The sequence below is a fragment of the Citrus sinensis genome, chromosome 5 (genome assembly GCF_022201045.2).
Source record: "Citrus sinensis cultivar Valencia sweet orange chromosome 5, DVS_A1.0, whole genome shotgun sequence".
Lineage (NCBI taxonomy): Eukaryota > Viridiplantae > Streptophyta > Magnoliopsida > Sapindales > Rutaceae > Citrus > Citrus sinensis.
Window position 1 is genome coordinate 19,230,877 of NC_068560.1, and position 24,089 is coordinate 19,254,965.

Consider the following 24,089-nt stretch of genomic DNA (forward strand, 5'->3'; position numbering starts at 1 on the left):
AATTAATTAAATTGTATTAATGAAATTAGTCTTTCATTTTCTTTTCTCTTTCAATGCACAAAGCCAAACAACCATTCTTGCTTCAAATACCGAAGAGCTCCTGGCTACGGCTGTCAATGCTTCTATATTTACGTGCTGCATCACTCTTAGCGAAAGCTTGAATGAATGATTAAAGACAAAAGCTTATATAAAAGCAGATACTGGAGGCACTCGAAAAGCATTTGAGAGAGAAGCTAAACAGCAAATCATCAAACGCACTTCAATGACTTTGATTTTGATTATTTTTTTTTTTCAAAAGAAGTAGAAAAGTCCATGGGTCACGATAACTGCTTGTCCTATGCCGTGACCTCATTGTCCGCTGCTAGTGTCAAATAGATTAATCTTTCTAGTAGATTAATATAATTTATAATTTTAATTTCAGTATTAATTTTTAAAATGTTAGTTGTTATATTTATTTTAATAATATATCTATTTTTAGTATAAAAACTTTAAATATATATTTAGATTAAATAAAATTTATAATTAATATAATATATCTCATGTATTAATGATATTAAAATTATTTTAAATAATATTAAGCCTAACTTAAAATTTTATATATTTATTTTAATATTATGTTTCTATATATTATAAAATTTAGTTTAATATAATATAAGATTGCAAAGTATTCAAATGTTTTTTAAATATTGAAATTATTATAAAATGTATATACTGTTACATTTTTAACATTGAAGTCAATCTTTTTTAAGTTAATAGAGTGAAAAGATATTATAATAAAAGGCTACGTAATCTTTCACTTGCACATATTCTGTACTCTCTGGAGCAGGACGGTAGGAAACATGATTACAGATGTTAAATTCGCTTTTTTTCAGAAGTTTATCAGCTTCGTTTGCGGCCTCTGCTGCTTGTTTACCAAGCTTGTAAGGAGAAATCAAATTTGGGCACAACCCTTTGAAGTAGAACACCTTAACTCTATCTTCACCATCAATGATGGATTTTGCAACCCCTTCACTGAATTCAGCAACTCTATTTAGCCAGTCTCAGACACCCTTATAAATCCCATCTCCTTGTAGAGTAGCCTCTCTAACCAGCGTTTGCACCCTTTCTCTTATATATTCCAGCTCCTTCGCTCGATCGTTTAGCCCATCTATGTAGCTTTGGTACTCGGAACACATAATATATGTGCCGCATATATAATCGGTTCGAATAATGCTTTTGAACCTTGTGATACAATGTTGGAAAAAGCAGGGAGACACCCTTCTGCAGCCATTGCCTGTTGCTTAACAATATATATATATATATAAATACAAGTGTCAAAGAAAGGAATACAAATAAATTAAAATGAACTAGAGGGAAAGATAAAGAATGAAAAGACCGCAAACAATATCGTTATATTGATCTTGAACCAACTAATAACTAAATAGAGAATTTCTTTTTCTTTCTTAAGGATCAGAGGTTTTGCTATTAACAGAAAGGTACTTCGAGGGTCTGAATAAAAAACCAACCATAAATTATCAAAAGCTAGTAAGAACACAGACGTAAACAATGAACCAATTACTTAAGCAAAACAGACCATGATACAAAACAAATCTAATAAAATGACAAAGAAAGAAAGAAAGAAAATACAACAAACGGTATTGAAGTGTTGATCATGAGCCAACTGATATTTAAACAGTTTTTTTTTTTAGTCTTTTCTAAAAGGATTAGAGTTCTTGCTATTAATATAAAGGTTTCAAAGATCTGACACTACTAGAAAAGTATTAAATAATGACAGAAATTTTATGACATATATGGTTGTGTCACGAATGTGTCATAAAAATATGATAGATTCATAATATATATTCATATGTCCAGAATATATGACATATTCATGATTTATAACTTAACCGTCGTAAATAAATGATACATATAAGTCATGCTTAAGTTTTGTGAACTTATAAGATTGTAAAACAGTGTCGTTTAAATTAACGCCGTTCTGTATAACTTAAAACACATCAACACTTCAGCCAAATTTTGGCTAAGCGTTGAATAAATCCCTCTCTCTCTGGCCACTGCAACCTAAAATGAATCAACTCTGAGCCTAGGTCTCACATTCGCAACCGACGAAGCTGAAAAAGTTCCCCACATATCAGAACCACAGCGAACTGCCTCCGACCCTACGGACCCAAAAAAATTCTTGTATTCCTGCTCTTTCACTTCAATAATTTTTTGTATTATTCCATATCTTTCACTTTAATAACCCAAAAGCTTTCCTCTGTTTCAACCCAAAAGCTCAAATTCCTTTTTTCAATCGAAATAAAACGTAGCCACAAAACCCTAATTCACCACACCAATTTATCTCTGCCCGGTATTCATTTAAACCCTACCTCGCGGTTCAATGTCATTCAATACGATTGCAGATGCCGTTTCAACTTGTCATTTAGTAAGCGCCATCCAGTTCTCTATGGTAAGCCTTAACCCTAACAACTAATCGATTGTGGTAGCACGTTGCTTGTTAGGAGTGGAGATACATTTTTTTAATATATGAATTGGGTGATGTTAGTGATTCATTCCCCTATTTGTCGTGAATTGAGATTTGTGTATAATGCTAGTAAGATTGCTAAAAATTTCATATTTTGTATTATTCCAGTTGAATTTCTTGCTTGCGGAAGATAAAACAAAAGTTCAATTTCATGTTGATTTAATTCTTCTTTCTCTTCTTTTTTTTTTTCTTCTTTATAGTCACGCTCTGGCTTTGGTGCTATGCTTAGTGCAGTTTCTGGTTTCAAGATTAAGTCACGTTTATTTGATGGCATCAATTCCATCGTTGAGGATTGGATTGTTGATCAAATGCACATGGTAAGCTCTTCTTATTTTATCTCAGTTTCAATTTTCTTTTATTATCTGCCTCTACCTGAAAATGGACGTGTTTTACTAGTAAGCATAGACTTTGTTTATTTAATTGATTTTTTAATTTTATGTATAAGAATGGAGGTTTATTTTGAAAAAAAAAAGAAATAAAAAAACAGACTCTGTTGAAGCTAATTAGTACTGAATTTTTTTGGTGGTGCGACCAGAGGTGGAAACAGGGTATGAAAATGTGTTACTAGTGAGGTTGCTGCTCAAGATGAGAATGCATTCTTTTCAAAAATCCTTGGTAGGTGTGATCTAATTATATTTGATGGAATATTAAATGGCTAAAAATCTGTCATACGTTCAAACTTTGTTGTGTTTAGAAGAATGGTGTTGACTGTATATTCGTTTGGAAGAATGGTGTTGATTGTATATTCATTTGCTTAGCCTTTTGACAGATGGATTTGTAACTGACGATAAATGTGATTCAATTTACAAGGTTTTCGAGGGGCTCACAGTGGAAGGGATATTGAAGAACTAGTCTAAGATAAAGCCTATGATTGTGAAAGATTGGAGTGAGAATATAGATACTCGTTTTCATCTTTTTGGCAAGGTCAGAGATGAATGGATAGATAAGGATTTATTTGACTACTTGGACTGGTGCTAATAGGTATTTTAGGCAAGCTTTTTGAGATAACACTGAGCAAGTTATACTACTATTTTGCACATGATGATCAAAACTCTCGAAAAGTAAAATAAAATAAATTATTAACTTTTACTTTCATCTTTTGCATAGCAATCAATGTGGTGCTTGTTCTGTGACAACTTTGATAATCTACTTAATTATTGGTTAGCATTTGGACCAAAAAAGTTCTTATGATTTACATGTTTTGTAGAAATGCATGAACCTTAAATGTGCTGATCAGGGAGTTTAATTATTGCACCTTGAAATTCATTTATTGTTAACTAATTGGCTTTCCTTTGCATAAAGCCGCTTATAAGGCTTGAGTGGACGTCTTTATGGGCATATTATTTGTATTTCTATATGCATGCCTTTATCATTTAATGTGCTGCTTGTATTTCTTTATGCATGCCTTTATCATTTAATGGCCAGCTCCCTCTCCTCTTTTGTAATTTGAATAGTAGTATGGGCCTCCATTTTACAAATCTTTAACATTTTTTGCTGTAAATTAATTTTTCTTTCAAATATTTTGGAGGTCATTGGAATTCCTGTAGGTCTATTTACCAGATTTTAGTATGTTTAAGGTTTTAATTTTGCTTAGACTTTAATTTTTCTGAAAGATTGTAGTATTGATCCTTAAAGAAAGATCATGCTACTTCAAATTATTTTGAAGTGTTGCTAGTTATAGCCTTACATATCAAATTCCATTTGTCTGGAAATTTATTGATAGCTGTTACAGCAGCATATTTTATGACTCTACTTCTTAGTTATGTAAGTTCATTATGTTTAGGTCAGAGGCAGTCAGCTGTGGGGAATCGATATATACACAGATGACTTTGATCTTGCTGCTGGTATGTGGTTCTATGAATAATTGTTCACAATAATTGTGTTTGCCTCACTGTTTTTGTTTTATGAGATCTATAATTGATCTTGGGATATTACTTTCTAGTTCTCATGCAAGCAAGTTACTACCTTCCCACTGCATCTCCTCCTTTATCTGCTATTCAAGAGTTGCATGCCATAATCTGGTGTTACCTCTGCAAGATTGTGAATGAATATAATGCCTCTAAATTTATTTTATACGTAATGCTGATGCTGAATAATATATTGTAGCTCCTGTCATATTCTACTTTGACTTTTTATATTCTGTTTCATATAAAAATCTTATTCAACTTTAGTTGTTCATGAGCAAATGTCACATGTATAAGCCCAAATGATGTTTAAAGGTAGCGCGGCTACCTTTAGTTTGAGCTTACAATGGATGAAAAAGAAATTGAAACTGATATTTTGCTGTTTTTCTGATTTGTCAAAGTATTTTAGATCCTGACTTTTGTTTGGACTTGATGGTTATAGATTGTGTCTAGATTTGTTAAGTTGTTTCCAACACCTCGTGCCAAATGAAAGCACAATCTTTCTGATTCAGATGTCTTGTTAATTATGCTTCATTTTTTCGTTAAAGATTGGATGGTTGCATGGATTGATGGAGTTGGAGTTCAACCAATAATTCTAATTTGTTGGACTTAAAATGCCTTTTTCTTCTGTATAAAAACTTTAGTAAGTGCTATTGAGTTGACAGAAGTTGAATACTTACAGGTTGTTTCACACTTTTTAATAGTTTTACATATATGAATTTCTGTTTTTTGAATTGCAGAAAGGAGGTGGAACTATTGATTTGGAGCCTTATCTTACTCACTCATCGACAACGGAGCCTACCCTCGCTCCCATGGCAGTGGAACAGACAACGACTACTAGGGCTGCAACATCAGTTGGTTTGGGCCTGTTTTGAGTTTATTGTCATTTATTTGGCTATGTTTTGATAGCGAATTTTGATATGTCAATATAATGTGTAATTGTTTTGGCTTGAGCTGGTAATTATGCTGGATTAGATTGGTTTGGTTTTGGTGCTTCTCTGATGGAACACTGCTTTTTTTAGAAATTTTGAATGTAATATGAGACTACATTTAGTTTAATTGAACACTGCATCTAGTCTAATTACTAGAAGTGTGGAATTTGGTTTGGTTTATCCGATATTCTCCAGAATTTCACTTGCATCTGGTTTTGTTGCATATGTTTGCTTGCATTTGATGGCAGTAGCAGACTGTTTGGTTTTGTGACATTTGATGGCAGTTTGGTCTGTTCTTGGTGTTGATTTAAGATTGTTCCTGTTGTGCTGATGTTAATTGCAGGTGCTTGAATCAGCTAGGGTTGCTGGTTTATTCAGATGGTTGACTCAGGCGTTGTTACTGGTTAATTCAGGTGGCTGACTCAAGTTGTTCATTTAATGTTAGGAAGCAAATTAAGAATTAATGAAGTATTCATTTAACTATAATTATTGTAGTTATTTTATTTCATAACTGAATTATAATCTATGATATTTGTGAACAAATTAGAGAATTTTTATATATGAATTATATATATGTGTGTGTATGTACATTTTGCTATTTATATAATAATTTAAAGAATATATTTCAATTCCCACAAAAATAATGGCTCCAATTTCAATAATTCCCGCCAAATAATTAAATTTTTTTAATTTACCACCAAAATATATCTTAAAGAAATTTTAGTTATTCTTGCTAGATTTAACAAAAATAATTTGTAGGATTAACATTTAATTAAAATAATTAAATAATTTTATTATTCCAATTAAAAATTACATGTTTATACGACAGACAATAGTCATGAATGGGAAGTATTAGTTACATATTTTTCCTTGGGATTTCAGGCAAATGAAAAAAAGATTGAGAATGATTTCAAGAGGACAGGTGGATGATAAGTATTCATTTTTGTATATTTGGCTAGTGGATTTTTATGGTATTGATCTTTTTTTAAAAAAAAATTTTCAATTAGTTGCAGCCCTAGAGGAAGAGCAGGCTGATCAAATTGATTTGTCTTGTTTTTCGGGCAATCTACGACACGATGACCGTGATAATGCTCGTGACTGCTGGAAACTTTCTGATGGAAATAACTTTAGAGTTCGTAGCAAGCATTTTTGTTATGACAAAACAAAGGTTCCCCCATATTTTGTTTGTTTGTTATGGTATTTATATATCCTGTATAGGCTAGGTAGACAGGTTATGATGTAGTTTGGTTGGCTCTTCTTGTGCTTTGTGCAATTTGTAACTGCAGATACCTTCGGGAAAACATTTAATGGATCTTGTTGCTGTTGATTGGTTCAAAGACACAAAGAGAATGGACCATGTAGCTGATAAGCCCAGAACTGAAATGGTTAAATAAACAACCCAGTAAAGAGCAGAGTGTTGTTGGAAGTAGGAAAACTTGTATTTATCAACAGAAATAAACCCAAAACACCCAAGCATTCGAGAGGCTTGGTATCTCTCCCAAAATGAGCAAGCTCACTACAAAATAATTCTCTGGATCCCCTCCCCAAAAAACCAGCTCCTCTCATATAACCTCCTCACTTCTACGCCAAAATAGAATAACAGAAAAACTCTAACAAATTATCAAAATCGAAAACCATCAACTTATTACTAACAGAAATGCATAACAAACTCCTCTCTCTATACTACTTAATGCCACGTCAGCCACGACGGGTATTTCCAGAATTACCCTTGCGCCTTGCATATGTGAAACGCACTTGTGGCCTAACAGTAGCTAGGCGTCAAGGCTGTGCTGCACAAGTAACTATTCTTTTCTTTTTATTTTTCCTTTTCCATTGATGCATTAGGAGAAAATACTGCCTGTGAGACACTACAATGTAAATAACTTCTCATGGTTCATTGAATCTATAACACACTGACCCTCTTCTAAAAAATGTAGGTTGCTTCTGAAAAAGGGCTTTTCTCACTGATCTTTAATCTTCAAGTAAGTTTGTTTCATTTCAGAAGGTATTAAGTTTCAAACTTATTGTATTGGGAGGTTGTATAGTTGTAACCTAAGCATCTGCAGGTTCCTGGTTTAACACATTATAGTATGGTATTTTATTTTGTCACAAGGCAATTGGTTATGGGATCACTTTTGCAACGGTTTGTTGATGGCGATGATGAGTTTCGCAATAGTAGGTTGAAACTTATTCCATCTGTTCCTGAGGTATCCATCTTGGCCTTCATGTATTAGGACTATATTAACGTATACTTACCCTTTACTGCATGGTACACTTCAATTTGTCCAAAGAAGGCATGCATTTAGGTGAAAATGTATTAATGGGTTGTACCTTCAAACTTCATGTCCTTTTTACCCTCTTGAATTTGTTTTGCACTTGTTCTTGATTTTAAGCACTGAATCATGCAGGGGTCATGGATCGTGCGCCAGAGTGTTGGAAGCACCCCTTGTTTATTGGGGAAAGCAGGTTATTGTAACTATATTCGCGGTCCCAAGTACTTAGAAGTAAATGCTCTTGGAATTTCTATAGTACATGAGATGTTCATCTTTCAAATAGCGTCCGATACCATTAACATGGTTTAACATTGTTCATCTTTCTGTAGATTGATGTTGACATCGGTTCTTCTACTGTTGCTAATGGAGTTTTGGGCCTTGTAGTTGGTGTAATTACGACATTGGTGGTTGACATGGCTTTCCTTGTACAGGTATGTATGATTGTTTTTTTCCCCCACTTCTAAATGGACACAAGGGAAAAGACATGATTTTGAGATATTGCACTGCAATTTGCATTTTTGCATACTTGAACGTTCTCAGAATGGTATAATGCTTCGTGTGTGTCTTCTTTATCTTGCTCTTCTGTATGCAGGCAAATACTACAGATGAATTACCGGAGCGGCTGATTGGTGCTGTACGTGTTTCTCATATGGAACTCAAGTCTGCTGTTGTCCCAAAGTTGGAACCAGAGATATCATGACTCTGGTTTCATTTCACCTCAACTGTGTTTTTTTTTTAATTAAAAAAATCATTTGTTTTAGGTATACATACATGTATTTTGATTCTATTTTCATTGTAATTTCTCATTTACTTTGAATGAAAGTCATTGGTGTTTTCGAATGGGAATTTTGCATTAAAAAATTAAGAATAGTTAATAGGAAATTTCCTGATTCTTTAGTTACTATTTTTGGTATGAGTGTAATTAGTAGTAAAGTTGGTTTCTACTCGCAAACAAGTGAATTGCTCGATTCCCAAGTGCTATCAACCAGTTTCTAACTTTTTAATATACACTAATTGTTCTTGTTTAATAGCTACTACTATTAAAACTCAACAGCTAACAAAAATACTAAAAAAAAATGATTTTTTCTTATGATGCTGTGAAAAAAATTACGGGTTTACTTATTTCCACGAGATCTATAACATGGTTTTGAATTTCCACGAGATCTATAACATGGTTTTGACATTCACGAAATTCTTTTAATTTAAAGCGTGCTGGTGTGAAAAGGTCAGTTTGACTGATTAATTCTTTTTAACAGTGGTCAAGATAATTTTACTATACTAAAAAATATTCCTATTCGGATAATGCCACAAATATTATGCTGTTTTCTTCGGCTAATGATCTTCTATCAGGAGAGGTTAGAAATCAAATGCTTAAAAGAGAATAATACAGAAATTTAGGCAGAATCTAATCGAATATTGCATGAAACATGAAACATCAATTCAAGTCCTTTAAACGGAGAATGCATCAAACAAAATCCAAAGTGTCTTGCAAGTCTGTAGCATGAGCAAAAAATTGTAAATTTGTAGAACCAAATTATTCAACTACAGAAGAACGAGCAAGCTAAATCATGATAAGAGATTGGCCTGGTTCGGGATAGCTTCTTCACTGTACCTGCAGGATTGGCTCAATCTCTTCTTTAGAATTCTGCAGATTTTGTAATTACTCGTGTAAGCAAGCATACATTGCCACCATAAGAATAATAAAGCTAGAGTAATGATATGACCACCACCTCTTGTGCACAAACAATATTGTATAAACTAATGTGACATAATATGATTGGTTAAACAAAAACATTACATGACCCGACATCCCATATCAACATCATCTTCTTCATCATCATCTTTTTCTTCTTCGGTGACGTTCACTTTGTTTAGCATTGGTGTGTCTAAGATCTTCATTTTTGGACACTGTCTCACAACTGCTCGTTTCAAGGACGGGAATTCAAGAGCGTAATTACCTAAACAAAAGCTTGTTAGGCTTGGCAAACAATCAAGTCCCAAGTACTTCAATTTCCTGAAAACAATGCAGTCTTTCGCTTCTTCTCCAGCCTGCGACTGTATAATTTCTTCTATCATTTTGCAATCAGCTATCTTCATTCTTTGAAGATTCACTAGATTTTTAGATGCTGAGAGCGTCAACACATTTATCAACCCGTGACATTTCGATACTTTCAAAGCCTTAAGATTTTCCAAATGCCACGAAGGTGGTACTAATTTTTGCAACTTACTACATTCTGATATTTCTAGAATTTTCAAGTTTGCAAACACTTTGTTGGATTCGGCATTTTCCTTCCAGAGATGCTGCACTTTGTGTAATCCAGATAGCTTTAACTTCATCAATTGAGGGAATGCAACCTGAAAATCAACAAAATTAAGTTGTAAATGAAAATATGTATCCAATCTCTGGAGTCTTCCCCTGCATATTTTATGGACAAGGTTAATCACGGCATTTTATATTTTATTTCCAAATTAGTATGCTTTGCAGTAGGATCCCAAATATAAGTATCAAATCGATTACCCTTTGAAACACATAAATGAAATCTGATGCTAAATCCAATATGAATTAGCTAGGAAAACAGAGATGTTGTTGATGCGAGATTCTGATTCTCCTCGTTCTACGACCAGGCTCTCTGCTCGATCAACTTCACCACGACCAGGAGGTCTCCTCGTAAGGCTTCTTCTCCAGAGGCTCCTGCGCACACAGACAAGTCAGAGTACGTCGGTTGTTTTCCCGGCGCAAACCCTCCGACGCTCAAGTCAGATATGAAGGTTCGGGGAACGCTTGCCACAAATCTTATGGCTGTTAGATTCTTTTCTCTCTTTTAGAATCAAAATTGCTAACCCTTTTACCTTCGTTGGCTACCTTTTTATAGGCTTCCTCTGAATCCCAGTTTTCCGCAGTCTACGTCCGTTATCCTCCCACCTCTCGAACGTGGATTCCCCATTTCCGTAGTCGTGGGTGGTTGCGTGGCCTTTGTGCCTAGATTCTCGGGCTGGAGAGCATGCCTTGCCAACTGTCGTTGACCGGGTCTCCTCGAATCAACCCTCAGCGAGAATACAGCAGGAATGACTTTATGCCTCTTACAGGAAATTGGCCTCGCAGATGACGTGCTCGTGGATGAGCAGGATATTCCTGCCCCTGTTCCCCTGCTACCTGGCTCTTACAGGACATACCTGCTCGCAGAATTCTGCCACTAAACATCTGCTCATCACGTCTGGTCTCGTCGGAGTATTTCCCTCAAACACCGGTCCCTCAGTTTCTGGTGTTGGGTAATGTAGTGGACCAGCAGTAGAAACTTGACAGTACTTGCTCGCGTGGGATTGGAAAAGGCTGCCAAGAGTCATATCGCATTTAATTGCGGACGAGGTGATGTGGCAAAAATCTGCCCCTCTATTCGAATTTCAAACCAACGGTTACCAGGCCCTTGGGATTTGGTGCCGTTAAATGCTGGCAACCCAAGAGTCCGTCCCTATTAGGAAACCTAAATCCTTTCAAACAGCAAATTCATCATTCCCTCCGTCTCCGTCTCTGTCTCTCCAGCAAAGAAGTTCCGGCATACAGGCCTCCATCTCTGTCTTTCACCGACTGAACCATTACTTCAGGTATTTCTTCTATCTCCTTGGTCTCGGATAGTTGTAGATAATTTCTCTTCTCTTTTGTTCGGGTAGTAGTTGGTGGTGGTGTTGTGGTTAGAGTTTAGGGAATGTCGAGAGGTAAAGAGAAGGTCATTGAGGTTGACGACGATGAGTTGGACTTCCTGCCTAGTATGGTCACTGATCCTGCTTTTGACCCCGGGATCCCCTTAGAGCCCATTAGATCTGGTGTCGGCACTAGCGCTAGGAGGATGTCTCCCCAAACAACCTCTTCGAGCAGAAATAGTGATGAAGAGGGGTCTTCTGGCTCGGAAAACACCCTGAGTGAGGGCCGAGGAGATGACTCTGGCGAGGTGTCCCCATCAGGAGCGTCGCGACCAGAAGGGCGGAGTACAATAGGAGGTAGAGCCCTATCGCGGGATTACGCTATTGATCACATGACATGTATGACCACGTTTGGTGAGCTCAATGACCTCCGGCTTAGGTATAGTATTCCTGGTGAAATCCCTCTCAAGGTCCCAGGAAAGAAGGATACTCCTAGCTGGCCTCCTAGGGGATACGTTACCCTGTATCTGGATAGCTTTAAGTATGGGCTGAGGTGTCCCGTGCAACCTTACTTTGCCCGGATACTTAACGGGCTGAATCTATCTCCTGGTCAGCTGAACCCAAACGGTTGGAGAGTACTTTCTGGTCTGTTCATATTGTGGGACAGATGTTGCCAAAGCGAGCCCACAGTTGATGAGGTGAAGCACCTGTACCAGCTAAAGAGCAGCCCCAAAGATGCCGGCTGGTACTACTTTCAATCTAGTACCAAGACCAGGAGACCCATAACCGACCTCCCTACTGGTGGTGGTGGGAATTGGAAGAGGAAATTCTTTTTTGCTGGGGGTCCTTGGGGTCAAGTTGCACAAATAGACGGGAAGGATTATCGCGTCCCACCCCGTTTCACGGTCCCAGGTTGCCTGCTCGCTTTAGATGTCTTGTATCCGTAATTGTTCTCGCTTTGTTGGTTTGTCACTAACCAAGTGTCTGTTTGTGTTGTAGTTTCTTGGGGTGTTCATTTCTCGCTCAAACCTGACCAGCTCAAACGGGTCGAGGCTGTGCTAGCCAATTCCTGCTCGAGCCAGGAGCTGATAACTACATACAACTTGCTCGAGTCTCGCTTGATACTCCCTGGTCATAAGATGGAGGACGCTGTGATTGGGGCTCTGAACAGGAAACGTTCTCGACCTCAAACCACGAAGAGGGACCAGAATAAGGACCCCCCTACTGCAAAGCAGGCCAACATCCTGCAGCGGGTCTCTCCCTTGAAGACTTTACCTCCTGCTCCTGCCAAAGTCGGGGAAACTAGTGGAGGAGCAGCCACCGATCCTGCTTCTTCTTCTCCTCCTGTCGGGCCTCGATCTCGCTTACCTGACAGCCGAGCAGAACACTTGGTCCCCTATCTCAATGAGTTATCTAAACTCGTGAGCAAGAAGGACCTGGAGGACTTTGATGGCTGCACTCTGGGCGAGCTGGTGGGAGCCATGCAGTATAGCGCTTTCCATCTCAGCTGCATGACCACCTACTATAAGGCCAAGGTCGGCTGTTATGACAGGAAGATGAAGGAGGACATTCAGTCAGCGATGACCAGAGCTGACGGCGCCGAGAAGAAAGCAGGAGCGCTGAATGTCGAGAACCTGAAGCTGATAGAGCAAGAATCTCTTGCTCAAGCGAAAGCCATTACCCTCGAGGAGGAGCAGACCAAGGTCAAGGAGGATCTTCAAAGGCAGAAGGCTATGTATGAGGCTCAGCTCGAATCTCTCCGTGATTCCCACCGGGTTCAGGTCGAGAACTTAGAGAAGGAGGCTGACAACCAGTACGACCAGGGACTTCGGCATTCCTATCGTTGCATCATGGCCGTCCTCGGGAAGCAACACCCTGATCTCAAGATGGATGACCTTGCAGCTGGTGTTGCTCAACATATGGACGAGGAGGCAGCCAAGGAAGATGCTGAAGGGGTAGAGCCGATCGTGATTGAGGAGGAAAACTCTCCTCCTCGTGTAGTACCTGCTGATGTTGGCGAGGCGAGCACCCCCCCGGACGCAACTGGTGATACCCTCCCTGCACCTGAGGAGGTCCAGCCAACCGATGCTGCTCGGCTTACTGATCTACCATCTTCTTGATATATTTCTTGTATTGTAATGAACCATGTTTGTGAAGATTATCTCCTCTGTTAATTATTAACAAATTAATAAAGATGTTTTTGATTACTTTCTTGTGTTGTAATCATGAGTTATTTTTCGTTTGAGAATCTGCTCGTCTTTGTCTGGGCGAGCAGGTTCTGGCTTGGCACACGGTTTTGCCACATGCCTTTGAAAATTCTTCAATGCTTGGGATTCTGCTCGCCTTCGCGTGGTCGAGCAGATCCTGGCATGCTTGGCTTCTGGTCTCGCCATAAGACAGGCTTTGAGACTTGGTGAGCCTTCGCATGCCTTAGGAATTTTTTCGAATGCTTTGGAGTCTGCTCGCCTTCTCGTGGTCGAGCAGATCCTGGCACGCTTGGCTTCTGTCTCGCCATAAAAACAGGCTTTGAGACTTGATGAGCCTTTGCATGCCTTTGATTCTTCAAGGATTGGGATTCTGCTCGCCTTCTCGTGGTCGAGCAGATCCTAGCACGCTTGGCTTCTGTCTCGCCATAAAACAGGCTTTGAGGCTTGATGAGCCTTTGCATGCCTTTGATTCTTCAAGGATTGGGATTCTGCTCGCCTTCTCGTGGTCGAGCAGATCCTGGCACGCTTGGCTTCTGTCTCGCCATAAAACAGGCTTTGAGACTTTGGTGAGCCTTTGCATGCCTTTGATTCTTCAAGGATTGGGATTCTGCTCGCCTTCTCGTGGTCGAGCAGATCCTGGCACGCTTGGCTTCTATCTCGCCATAAAACAGGCTTTGAGACTTTGGTGAGCCTTTGCATGCCTTTGATTCTTCAAGCATTGGGATTCTGCTCGCCTTCTCGTGGTCGAGCAGATCCTGGTACGCTTGGCTTCTATCTCGCCATAAAACAGGCTTTGAGACTTTGATGAGCCTTTGCATGCCTTAGGAAATTTTCACAGTTTCAAGCGAATGAAATTCCTCATTGATTCATTTATTACTGAGATCGGCTTACATGAGGTTGCTTTGAAATAAGAAATCAAAAATAGAAAACAACGGACCCGAATAGAAAAAAAAAATTTAAAACATGAATGAGTCTTACTAGAAATATTTCCTGAGGTGTGCCGCGCTCCAGGGGCGTTTCACCTCGTGGCCCTCCGTGCGAACCAACTTGTAGACTACGGGTCCGACTAGCTGCCATTCCCGGCTTCCACTCGGGTACCAAGGTATGTTATCTGCATTGCTTCCCTTACTGCCGAGGAGTAACAGCTTCGTGCGATTCTCTGGTCTCCTCGTACCACTCCAACTACCCCATTCACCCGGTACTTGAGAGCCAGATAATGGTTGGACAGCACCGCTTTGCTCATCCTCAGAAATGGCCGGCCTAGGATCATCTGATAAGGACCTTCCTCATCCACTACCACAAAGTCCAGTATCATTGTCCTTTCTGTCAGGGAGCTCCCAATCGTGATAGGCAGCTCGACCACGCCTAGAGGGACCAACTTTCCTCCTCCAAACCCCTTCAAGGAGGTATTGGTGTAATCCAACTTCAGGTCTGCTATTCCCATCTCCTCCAGGGTTGACTTAAACAACACATCAACTGAGCTCCCTGTGTCAACCAGTATCCTGTCAAACTTCTTGCTGGCAACAGTGGCCTTGATGACCAAAGCGTCCTCGTGGGGGTATAGAATCCCTTCTTCATCCTCATCTGTCCACATGATTGGCACTTGCCTGACTCTTGCACGTTTGGCTGCTGGGGTGTTGAAGAATACATCTTTGCTGGTCATGGCGTATCTAGCGTAATTCTTCCTCGACCTGTTGGAATCTCCGGCCAATGTTGGGCCCCCAGCTATCACCCTTACTGCAGGCTGCTCGCGCCTCAAGTTTCTGTCACTCTGCTCCCTTTCGCTGGTCGAGGCTGCCATTGGGAAGGTCCCATCTATGAACTCGTCCAGATACCGATTTCTCACCAAATCTTCAACCTGGGTCTTGAGATCCCTGCAATCTGCTGTGGTGTGGCCATGAGTGCCATGGAACTTACAATAGCGTCCCCTATACCTCCTGCTGGGTAGCTTTGTTATTGGGGCAGGGAGGTATAGCAACCCTCGGTCCTTTATGGCCTCGTACACCTCGTCCAGGGATATCTTCAAGGAAGTATACCGCCCATAGTCCTGGTTCTGGTCGATCAGGTGCACTGCCCTTTCTCTATTTGCTCCGTTCTGAGTTGGGGGCGGTGGCAGCGCTTCTGGTCTGCCCCCTCTACTACCGTAGGAGTGTTGATGAAGACCACCATATGTCGAATCTTGCCTTCTCCAAGGCTCCCTAGCTGGGGAACGAGGAGGCTGCGCCCTGCTGCGCTGATATTGTGGTGGCCTCTGATGAGGCTGGTAAGCTGTTACCCGACCTCCTGCTCCACTACCTGAGGCCTGGTGGTCCCTCCTCCTGATCGGCCCATTCCCTGGTGGTGCCCTCTTCTCTTTCTTTTCCAACCCCTCTAGCTGGTCAGTCTTAATCCGAGCCGCCTTTTCTTCCTCGATCTCTATGTCTCTTTTAGCCTGCTCGTATGCGGCCGCATATGACTGAATAGCTGGGCTTCTCAAGTTGTACCACAGCCTTCCTATCTTCACTCCCTCTTTCAATCCCCTTAGTGCCTGAGGATGGTTGAAGGCTCCCAAATCGAGGACAGCACGATGAAACCTCTTGATGAATTCCCGAAGGGTTTCTTGGTCCCCCTGTTTCATGCTTTTCAGCTCCATCATGTCATCTTCTGGTGCCATCGCCCCACTAAACTGCTCTGCGAATTCCTGGCACATCTGCTCGAAGGTTTTAATGCTGCCCCGAGGAAGTTTCCTGTACCACTCTCGTGCACGTCCCTCAAGGGATAGTGGGAACACCCTGCACCTTTGGGATTGAGATAATCCTTGTACCCCAGTTATGTCGTTGAAGCGCTCTATGTGCACCAGCGGATCAGTTCTTCCCGCGTATCTAAGGTCTGGGAGGCGGAAATCCCTTGGAATAATTGCCCTCATGATCTCTGCTGTGAGCGGTGATTCTCCGTCCAGCATTATCCTCCAACCAGGAGCTCTGCTCCTTCCTTGCATGTCGTCAATTATCTGCGCTAGTCTGCGCACTTCCTCCTCCAGCTGCACTGCACGACCAGGGTCACGTGCAGCAACTTGATCCCGCTCTTGCTCTACATCATGCAAGTGTTGCCTCAACTCCGTTTCCTCTGCATTCGCCACCCCGTCGTCCTCGTCAAAAATCTGTCTTGCCGGGGACTGCTCTTCCTCTCTATGAAATTCTCCCCGCCGAGGTATGTTATCTCTCTCACCACCAAATCTCCCGGTGGTTTGACTTCTCCTCGCACTATCAGGACCTGGTGCCACTCCACCACCTCTCACCCTTTCCTCCTGGGTTACCCTGCGTTCACTCCGCAGCTCATGCAGGATGGTTGTCAGGGTCTCCATCTGCTTTTCCATCCGTTCCATCCGGTCGAACATGGCTTTTTCCCGTGCTTCACTGGCTATCTCACTCAGCGTCACGGAATCGTTAAGCCTCAAATCACCCCCTTGTGCACTACTTCCTCCTGTCTCCATTGCTTTTCACTTGCTTCACTCCTCTTCTTGCTATCAACAGAAGCTTTTTGATCAGCTCCCCACAGACGACGCCAAAATGTTGATGCGAGATTCTGATTCTCCTCGTTCTACGACCAGGCTCTCTGCTCGATCAACTTCACCACGACCAGGAGGTCTCCTCGTAAGGCTTCTTCTCCAGAGGCTCCTGCGCACACAGACAAGTCAGAGTACGCCGGTTGTTTTCCCGGCGCAAACCCTCCGACGCTCAAGTCAGATATGAAGGTTCGGGGAACGCTTGCCACAAATCTTATGGCTGTTAGATTCTTTTCTCTCTTTTAGAATCAAAATTGCTAACCCTTTTACCTTCGTTGGCTACCTTTTTATAGGCTTCCTCTGAATCCCAGTTTTCCGCAGTCTACGTCCGTTATCCTCCCACCTCTCGAACGTGGATTCCCCATTTCCGTAGTCGTGGGTGGTTGCGTGGCCTTCGTGCCTAGATTCTCGGGTTGGAGAGCATGCCTCGCCAACTGTCGTTGACCGGGTCTCCTCGAATCAACCCTCAGCGAGAATACAGCAGGAATGGCTTTATGCCTCTTACAGGAAATTGGCCTCGCAGATGACGTGCTCGTGGATGAGCAGGATATTCATGCCCCTGTTCCCCTGCTACCTGGCTCTTACAGGACATACCTGCTCGCAGAATTCTGCCACTAAACATCTGCTCATCACGTCTGGTCTCGTCGGAGTATTTCCCTCAAACAGATGTAATACACATAATTAATATAGTTTATCACCTCGTGTTATCAGGCATCCAATTAATTTAAGACATTTTTATAATTCATACTATAAAGTTAGTTAATAACGGAGGTTATATTGTTAAATCAGATATAAATTAAGACGACGTGCAAAAAGATGTCATTAAATTTGATTTGATTCTAATGACATTACATCTATGCGAACGAAAGTGAAGGGAAAAATAATAATAATGATTACCTTTTCATCGAAGAGATGTTGTATTTGATCGGCCACGAAGAGGTTCTCTTCTGATTTTAATTTTTGAGGTTCCTTGTTATCTGTTGTCACGTACACTACAGAGTTGGATACGAATGTTTCCATATCAGGGCAATTCTCAATAGTCAGATATTCCAACTTAGGCATTTCAATTATATTCTCAATGAAGTTGCAGAATCTTTTGAGTTTTGGAAGATCAATGAGCCTTAGGCTAAAAAGCCTAGGAAACGGGGGGCCTATATGTTCTTCCTTAGCACTTAGCTCTTCCAAATGAAGCACCTCTTCTAGTGAATCACAATTCCTCACTTGCAGGTATCCCAAATTGTTCAAGCACCGTAGCAGATTGGCAGGAATAGCACTCGACATATTCGTGCAGTCATCCACCACCAGCTTAAATAAATTGTTGAAGAAGCTGACAGGCAGTGCTTGGCCATGCCATATTTCTTGCAAACGTGGAAAATGCGAGAGTTGCAAATGCTTTATGTCACGGAATGCAATCTGCATAAACCAAAACAATTGCACTGGATATATATAAATTTCTTTTTTTGAAAGGCATTAGATATATATATACATTAAACTTACATGTTTTGTGCTTTAACTTCTAAAAATATATATACAACGCAGGTGTATATGTTTACATGTGCAAGTGCAGAGTTTGGGTTAATCGATTAACACATACCATCTTTTTGTAACATATGTTTAAATGTGCAAGTGCAAGGGAGATGCATAAGCAATTTGGATGAATCGATTGACACATACCATTTCTTCGTAACACTTTTGTATAGTGGAATTAAGTTTATTGCCTTCCCAATGGTGCAATTCACCCTCTTCGTTTTTAGTCACTTGCACTTTGTACAACTTTGGTGTGGATAAGATTCCCTGAGAAAAAGTCTTCATGTCCGGACAAAGTGTCACAGAAACTCGTTCCAATGATGGGAATTCGAGAGTGTAATTCTCCAAACAAAAGCTGGTAAGCCTTGGTAAATAATCAAGTATCAAAACTTTTAATTCGCTGAAAGCAATACGATTCTCCTTCACTTCTTCTCCAACATGTCCTACGATTTCTTCTAATTTTTGGCAATTCGATACATTAAGATTCACCAGACTACTAGGAATTCCAACCTGAAAATAAACTATTTAATTGAATTATATTATGCTGTTGAATCGTGTTTAAAAAATTTATATTGTTGATTCTAATGCTGACGAACCTAAAAACTGGACTTAAAACGTAGATTTCAGAGTGGTGGTTCGAAGTACGATACTTGAAATAAATAATCAGTGGCTGAATATCATTTGTAAACACAGAAATGATTAAAAAATTGTTGAATGTTATTTGAAAACAAAAATCGAAATGAATACAGCAACCTTACCAATGGAGGAAAAATATTCATTAGGTTATCACACTCTTCTATCTCCAAATTCTTCAATTTCCTGGTGGTGCCATATTTTTCTCAAATTATCCATCGACCTAATATGTAATACCTCCAACCTAGGAAGTCGTACCTGGCAGTTAAAGATTAAATAACTAATTAATCAATTAATGGCATAATCAATTGATAACTAAATTAGAGGCGGATATTAACTAAATTTGAAGACTTAAAGAAAAGACAAATTAAATATTGTGACTAAAATTAATTTTTTTTATAAAAAAAAAACCTTTGCGTCAAAGAGAGGAGGAGGTTGCATTTCAGAATGATTGGTGTCTTCTGGTGCGCTCGTAGAGATGAATCTTAACATATCATTGCAACTAATAATCTTGAGTATTTGCAAAGAAGGGAATTCAACAACTAAATCTGAATGAACATGTCTCGTGTTTGCAAAGCTTGTTAGTTCTGGAAGCCAATAGAGCTGCAGGGAGTGTAGTTTAGGAAAAACTTTTAATTCAATCAACTTTCCTTCATCTCTTTCTGACCACCCGGTGGTGTCGACTACCCCTTCCATTGACTTACAAGAGCTTATATCAAGATGTTGGAGTTGCAAAAGACTGTTAACCATAGAATACGAAAACAGATACTTCAGACTATCACAACGCCACACGATGACCTTTGTTAAGTTTTGACAACAGTACATTCCTTGATTATGATCGGCCCATAATTTTTTGATGTTTCCTAATTCCCTGAGATTCAATTCCTCTAAGCTCGGAAGAATAACCTGCAAAGAAAACCCGTACATTTTTGTTCCTTCAAGTACAACCGTCTAGTATAATATTCTTTTCATGATTGAAGATTAATCGTGATAATAAATTAATCAATTAATTATTGAACAGAAAATTATCACCTTTGGAGCAGGATCATCATCAGCAATGATTTCGTTGAATCCCAAAGAAGTTGTTGGTTTCTCCCTGTCGGGTCCTATAAATAAACAAAAACAATACACATAATTAATCTTTGTCGTTGTTTTTTTTTTTCAAAATAATTGAGGCGAAGTCCATAAATCCACAACACTTAATTTCAACACTTACCAACAATCATTTCCAGATCATCGCAAAGACTTAGTAATACTTTTTGAAGCCGCAGTAGGTTTTTTGCCATGGAGAATGAGAAAAGATGCTTCAATTCGTGACAGGATCGTACTTCTATAATCCTTAAGTTGCTGAAAGATTGATCTTCTGTGAGTTGGCTGTCACATATTGTCTCCAAATTGATCAAACCAATAAGAGACAATGACTCCAGCAAGGGGAAGACTTTACGACGAACCCGTCCAACTGAACCGACAATATGCAAAATCTCAGAACAACTTTCTACACGAAGATGCTTCAATCGTGGAAAACCTTCCCCATCATCTAATTCATGAACAACATTCTGAACACCCTTCAGTTCTTCTAGATAGAGATATTCAGTTCTCTTCAACAACAGTTTCATCCTGTAATTCTGCAAAAGAATGCCAAACTTTACTAGCCCCTGGAGCTTCATCAATCTTGATAATCCAGATTTAACGGACCAGCTGCCCCACCACTTATTTCCTATACATATCCTATAGCTCTGCAATTCCACAGAGACCAAATCCTGCGGTAGAATTTCGGCATCCCGAACGTGTATCTCCAAAGTAGTTAGCTTTGACAGCCCATTCAATTCAGCAAGACTGGCGTTACTTCCTCCTTCAACCTTCTCCCACTGTGAAAAGCTGTTACAAATATATAGTTCTTCTAATCGAGATAATTTTGATATGACATTTGGAGCTATCACCACAAGGCTCCAACAATTGGTCAAATCTAGCAACTGTAATCTCGTCAATTGTCCAATTACAAGTGGCAACTCCTTAACATCAGAATCTCGAAAGCTGAGAATCTCTAATTTCCTTAGCTGTCCAATTATAGTTATTTCGTTCAGTCGGCAACCGTCTAAACACAATGTTTGAAGGTTAATGAGGCGACCAAGTGATGAAGGTAATGAAGAGAAAAATATACCAGTAAAATCTAAAACTTTGAGTTCTTCTGTCCCTTCAAAAAAGAGGTCTGAAATTTGCAAAGAGCTATCACGCTTTGAAAACAACAAAAGTAACTCGAGACGGGGACATTCCAACCTTTCGGGAAGCTCTTGAATATCTCTATAAGGTAAAGAAATAGCAATTGGACCTTCCCGTATTGTCTCTTCCATCTTTTTCTCCACGTAGGCAACATTTGGAATATTAAACATGAGCTCCTCTTCTGCAATTGATACAGCAACAGCATGAATGATGTCATGCATTTTAACTTCATCTTCAGCATCACCGTCCAACAATAAGCATGAAGATTTGAGTTTGCCGATCAACGTATGCACTCTACTCCTTGCTTCTTCCAGCGTGCAAACGTTTTTAAAATAGCCCATACCCATACCATATCTCAATAAGTAAGGAACTGGTATAGCACGGCCTTCATTATATAGACCACAAAGAAGGAACAGAGATTTTGCTTCCTTACTTCCCAGTAAGTCGTAACTCAATTTTATGGAGATGTACACATTTCTTTCCATTCCATCAATTTCTTTTGCATTGGAACTTCTTAGCTGACGCTGCACATCCTTCCAAGTGTCAAGCCTCTCATTTTTCAAAGCTTTTGCAAGGGTAATCAGTGCAACAGGCAACCCTCCGCATTTTTCAACGATCTCATCTGCTAAAGGTTGAAAAGCAGATGCTTTTGCAGAATTACACACTATCTTTCCAAACAATTGCAATGCTTCTTCCTTTGATAAAGCATCGATCTGGATTTCTTTCTGAGAATTCAAAACATTGCGCAATAAATCTTGACGTCTAGACGTCAGTATTATTGTGCATCGTCGCTGATCATCCATTCTTTCTTTCTCAACATCCCCGGAAGGAATTCCAACTTTATCGAACTCCAGTTCTCTCCAAATATTATCCAATATAATGAGATGCCGCTCCTTGTTCTTCAAAACTCCATGTAGTCGATTTGCTCTGTCGAATATACTCTCATTCAACTCAAACTTTATGCCTAAATCAGAAGCAAGTTTGTCTTGAATTTTCTGATGATCTGGGTTCTCTGTTACCTCAGCCATAGCGACCTTATCGAACAACTTATCTTCCATCACTTGCTTTACGAGCGTGGTTTTACCCACGCCGCCCATGCCGTAGACCCCAATTATGTTGAGCTTATCATCCTTCAGCGCCTCCACAACATCTTGAAATACTTTCATTCTTGAGTCAAAGGCCTCGAAATCTTTCACTTGCATATGTTCTGCCCGCTTTGGAGCAGGACGGTAGGAAACATTGGAGAAGTTGCCTTTTCCCACGAGACTAGCGGCAGCTTCTGCCGCCTTTGCTGCTTGTTTACTAAGCTTGTAACGAGAAATCAAGTTTGGACATAATCCTTTGAAGCAGGACTTCTTAGTTCTATCTTCATCATCAATGATGGATTTTGCAACCCCTTCACTGATGAATTCATCAACGCTATGTAGCCAGTCTGTGACACCCTCATAAAGCTCATCCCCTTGTAGCCTAGCATGATTAACTGGTTGCTGCACCATTTCTCTCTTATATCCCAGCTGCTTCACTTGATGTTTTAGCTCATCTATGTAGCTCTGGTACTTGAACACATAAGATATCTGCCGTGTAATAGGGTTGAACAGTGACTTTGCACCTTCTGATGCACAGTTGGTTAAAAAAGCCAGACCCGCTTCTATAGCCATTGCCTGTTGCTTAACAATAAATATCTAGTTTTTGGCTGTTGAAAAAAAAAATGGATTCAAATAAATTAAATGAACTAGCGGGGAAGAAAAAGAAAGAAACGACAACAAACAACTTTTTAGAAAAAGGTTTCAGGGGCCTGAATGGAAAACCAACAATCTTTTGAAGAAAGAAAACTTTTTTGGAAGATGGATGCAAATTAACCATTAATAATACTGCATAAGAACACAGAAGTTAACAATAAACAGTAACTTAAAACTCAAGAAAATTAAATGACAAGATTAAGACAAACAAGAGATAGTTTTTGTTGGACATTAAGAAACAACTGCTATCAAGATCAAAGATTAGAAATTATGCTATTGAAAGAAATTATTAAAGTATTTAGAACAAACGCACCTCTTCAATTATCTAGGATCACAGAGTTTATGAGCTTCACTCTTGGCCTTGGATTTATAAGAAAAATTTTAATGAGCAAAAGATCACTGTTAACTGCAGAAGAATGTGAGTAAAGAGTTTATGGGAGTAAGCAATACAATTGAATTGTAAAAGAACAAGACTTAAAGCGTGCACCCCGTGTTCATATAAACAGAACACATGTTCATTTTTAACAAAGTGATCAATAACTCTATTCGTTATTTAATTGATATTGTAACCAATTCTAAGAGAATATAATAATAATCATTCAATCCATAAATTTAGAATTAGATTTTTTTAACTCTTTATTTAAATATAAACCTTAATGGAAAATTATAAAAGTTTAGAGATAAAATTTTCAATCACCAAACGAAAAAAACAGGGGAATGAAAACAGAGGAATCTTGTTTTAACTATTTTTTTCCTCAACTCTTGTTCTTATATTAATAATCTTGTTTTGATGATAGTGCTCGTGACTGCGGGAAAATTTCTACTAGAAACAACTCAATTTCGGAAGAAAACTTAATTTTGCAAGTGATGAATTTGAACTCGTTGGATTGGTTGATTCATGATTGACTGAATTTCACTTTTGCCCAAAAGATCTTTAACCAAAGTTTAAT

At 39.5% G+C, this 24,089-nt stretch overlaps 3 protein-coding genes across 8 annotated transcripts in view; 1 reads left to right on the forward strand and 2 right to left on the reverse strand.

Moving 5' to 3' along the window:
* Positions 1–2,414: 2,414 nt before the first annotated feature.
* The window catches only part of LOC127902489 (protein ENHANCED DISEASE RESISTANCE 2-like), a 32,347-nt gene continuing 10,672 nt past the window's right edge, over positions 2,415–24,089 (forward strand). The window contains exons 1-14 of one of the 6 annotated variants that reach the window (XM_052441670.1): positions 2,415–2,446; positions 2,722–2,838; positions 3,057–3,136; positions 3,332–3,502; positions 4,305–4,365; positions 5,166–5,770; positions 6,240–6,279; positions 6,365–6,525; positions 6,644–7,155; positions 7,295–7,339; positions 7,424–7,564; positions 7,766–7,861; positions 7,960–8,061; positions 8,223–8,347. In XM_052441670.1, the coding sequence (XP_052297630.1) occupies positions 7,015–7,155; positions 7,295–7,339; positions 7,424–7,564; positions 7,766–7,861; positions 7,960–8,061; positions 8,223–8,330 (633 nt within the window). In that variant the 5' untranslated portion in view covers positions 2,415–2,446; positions 2,722–2,838; positions 3,057–3,136; ... (4 more) ...; positions 6,365–6,525; positions 6,644–7,014 and the 3' untranslated portion in view covers positions 8,331–8,347. Of the gene's footprint in view, positions 2,447–2,721; positions 2,839–3,056; positions 3,137–3,331; positions 3,503–4,304; positions 4,366–5,165; positions 5,771–6,239; positions 6,280–6,364; positions 6,526–6,643; positions 7,156–7,294; positions 7,340–7,423; positions 7,862–7,959; positions 8,062–8,222; positions 8,471–24,089 lie in introns of those variants that run through there. The other 5 variants (XM_052441669.1, XM_052441671.1, XR_008054834.1 and 2 more) reach the window with 5 other exon arrangements.
* Positions 9,425–24,089, reverse strand: part of LOC102626081 (disease resistance protein At4g27190-like) — a 93,260-nt gene continuing 78,595 nt past the window's right edge. Inside the window, exon 10 of the mRNA XM_052441177.1 lies at positions 9,425–9,985. Within this exon, the coding sequence (XP_052297137.1) occupies positions 9,425–9,985 (561 nt within the window). The remainder of the gene's footprint in view (positions 9,986–24,089) is intronic.
* LOC127902482 (disease resistance protein At4g27190-like) lies at positions 19,309–23,073 on the reverse strand. The gene is made up of 4 exons (XM_052441611.1): positions 20,397–23,073; positions 20,213–20,286; positions 19,592–20,086; positions 19,309–19,438 (listed from the first exon to the last, which is right to left on the reverse strand). Exons 1-4 carry the CDS (start codon positions 23,056–23,058, stop codon positions 19,334–19,336), a joined length of 3,336 nt encoding a protein of 1,111 aa, XP_052297571.1. The 5' UTR covers positions 23,059–23,073; the 3' UTR covers positions 19,309–19,333.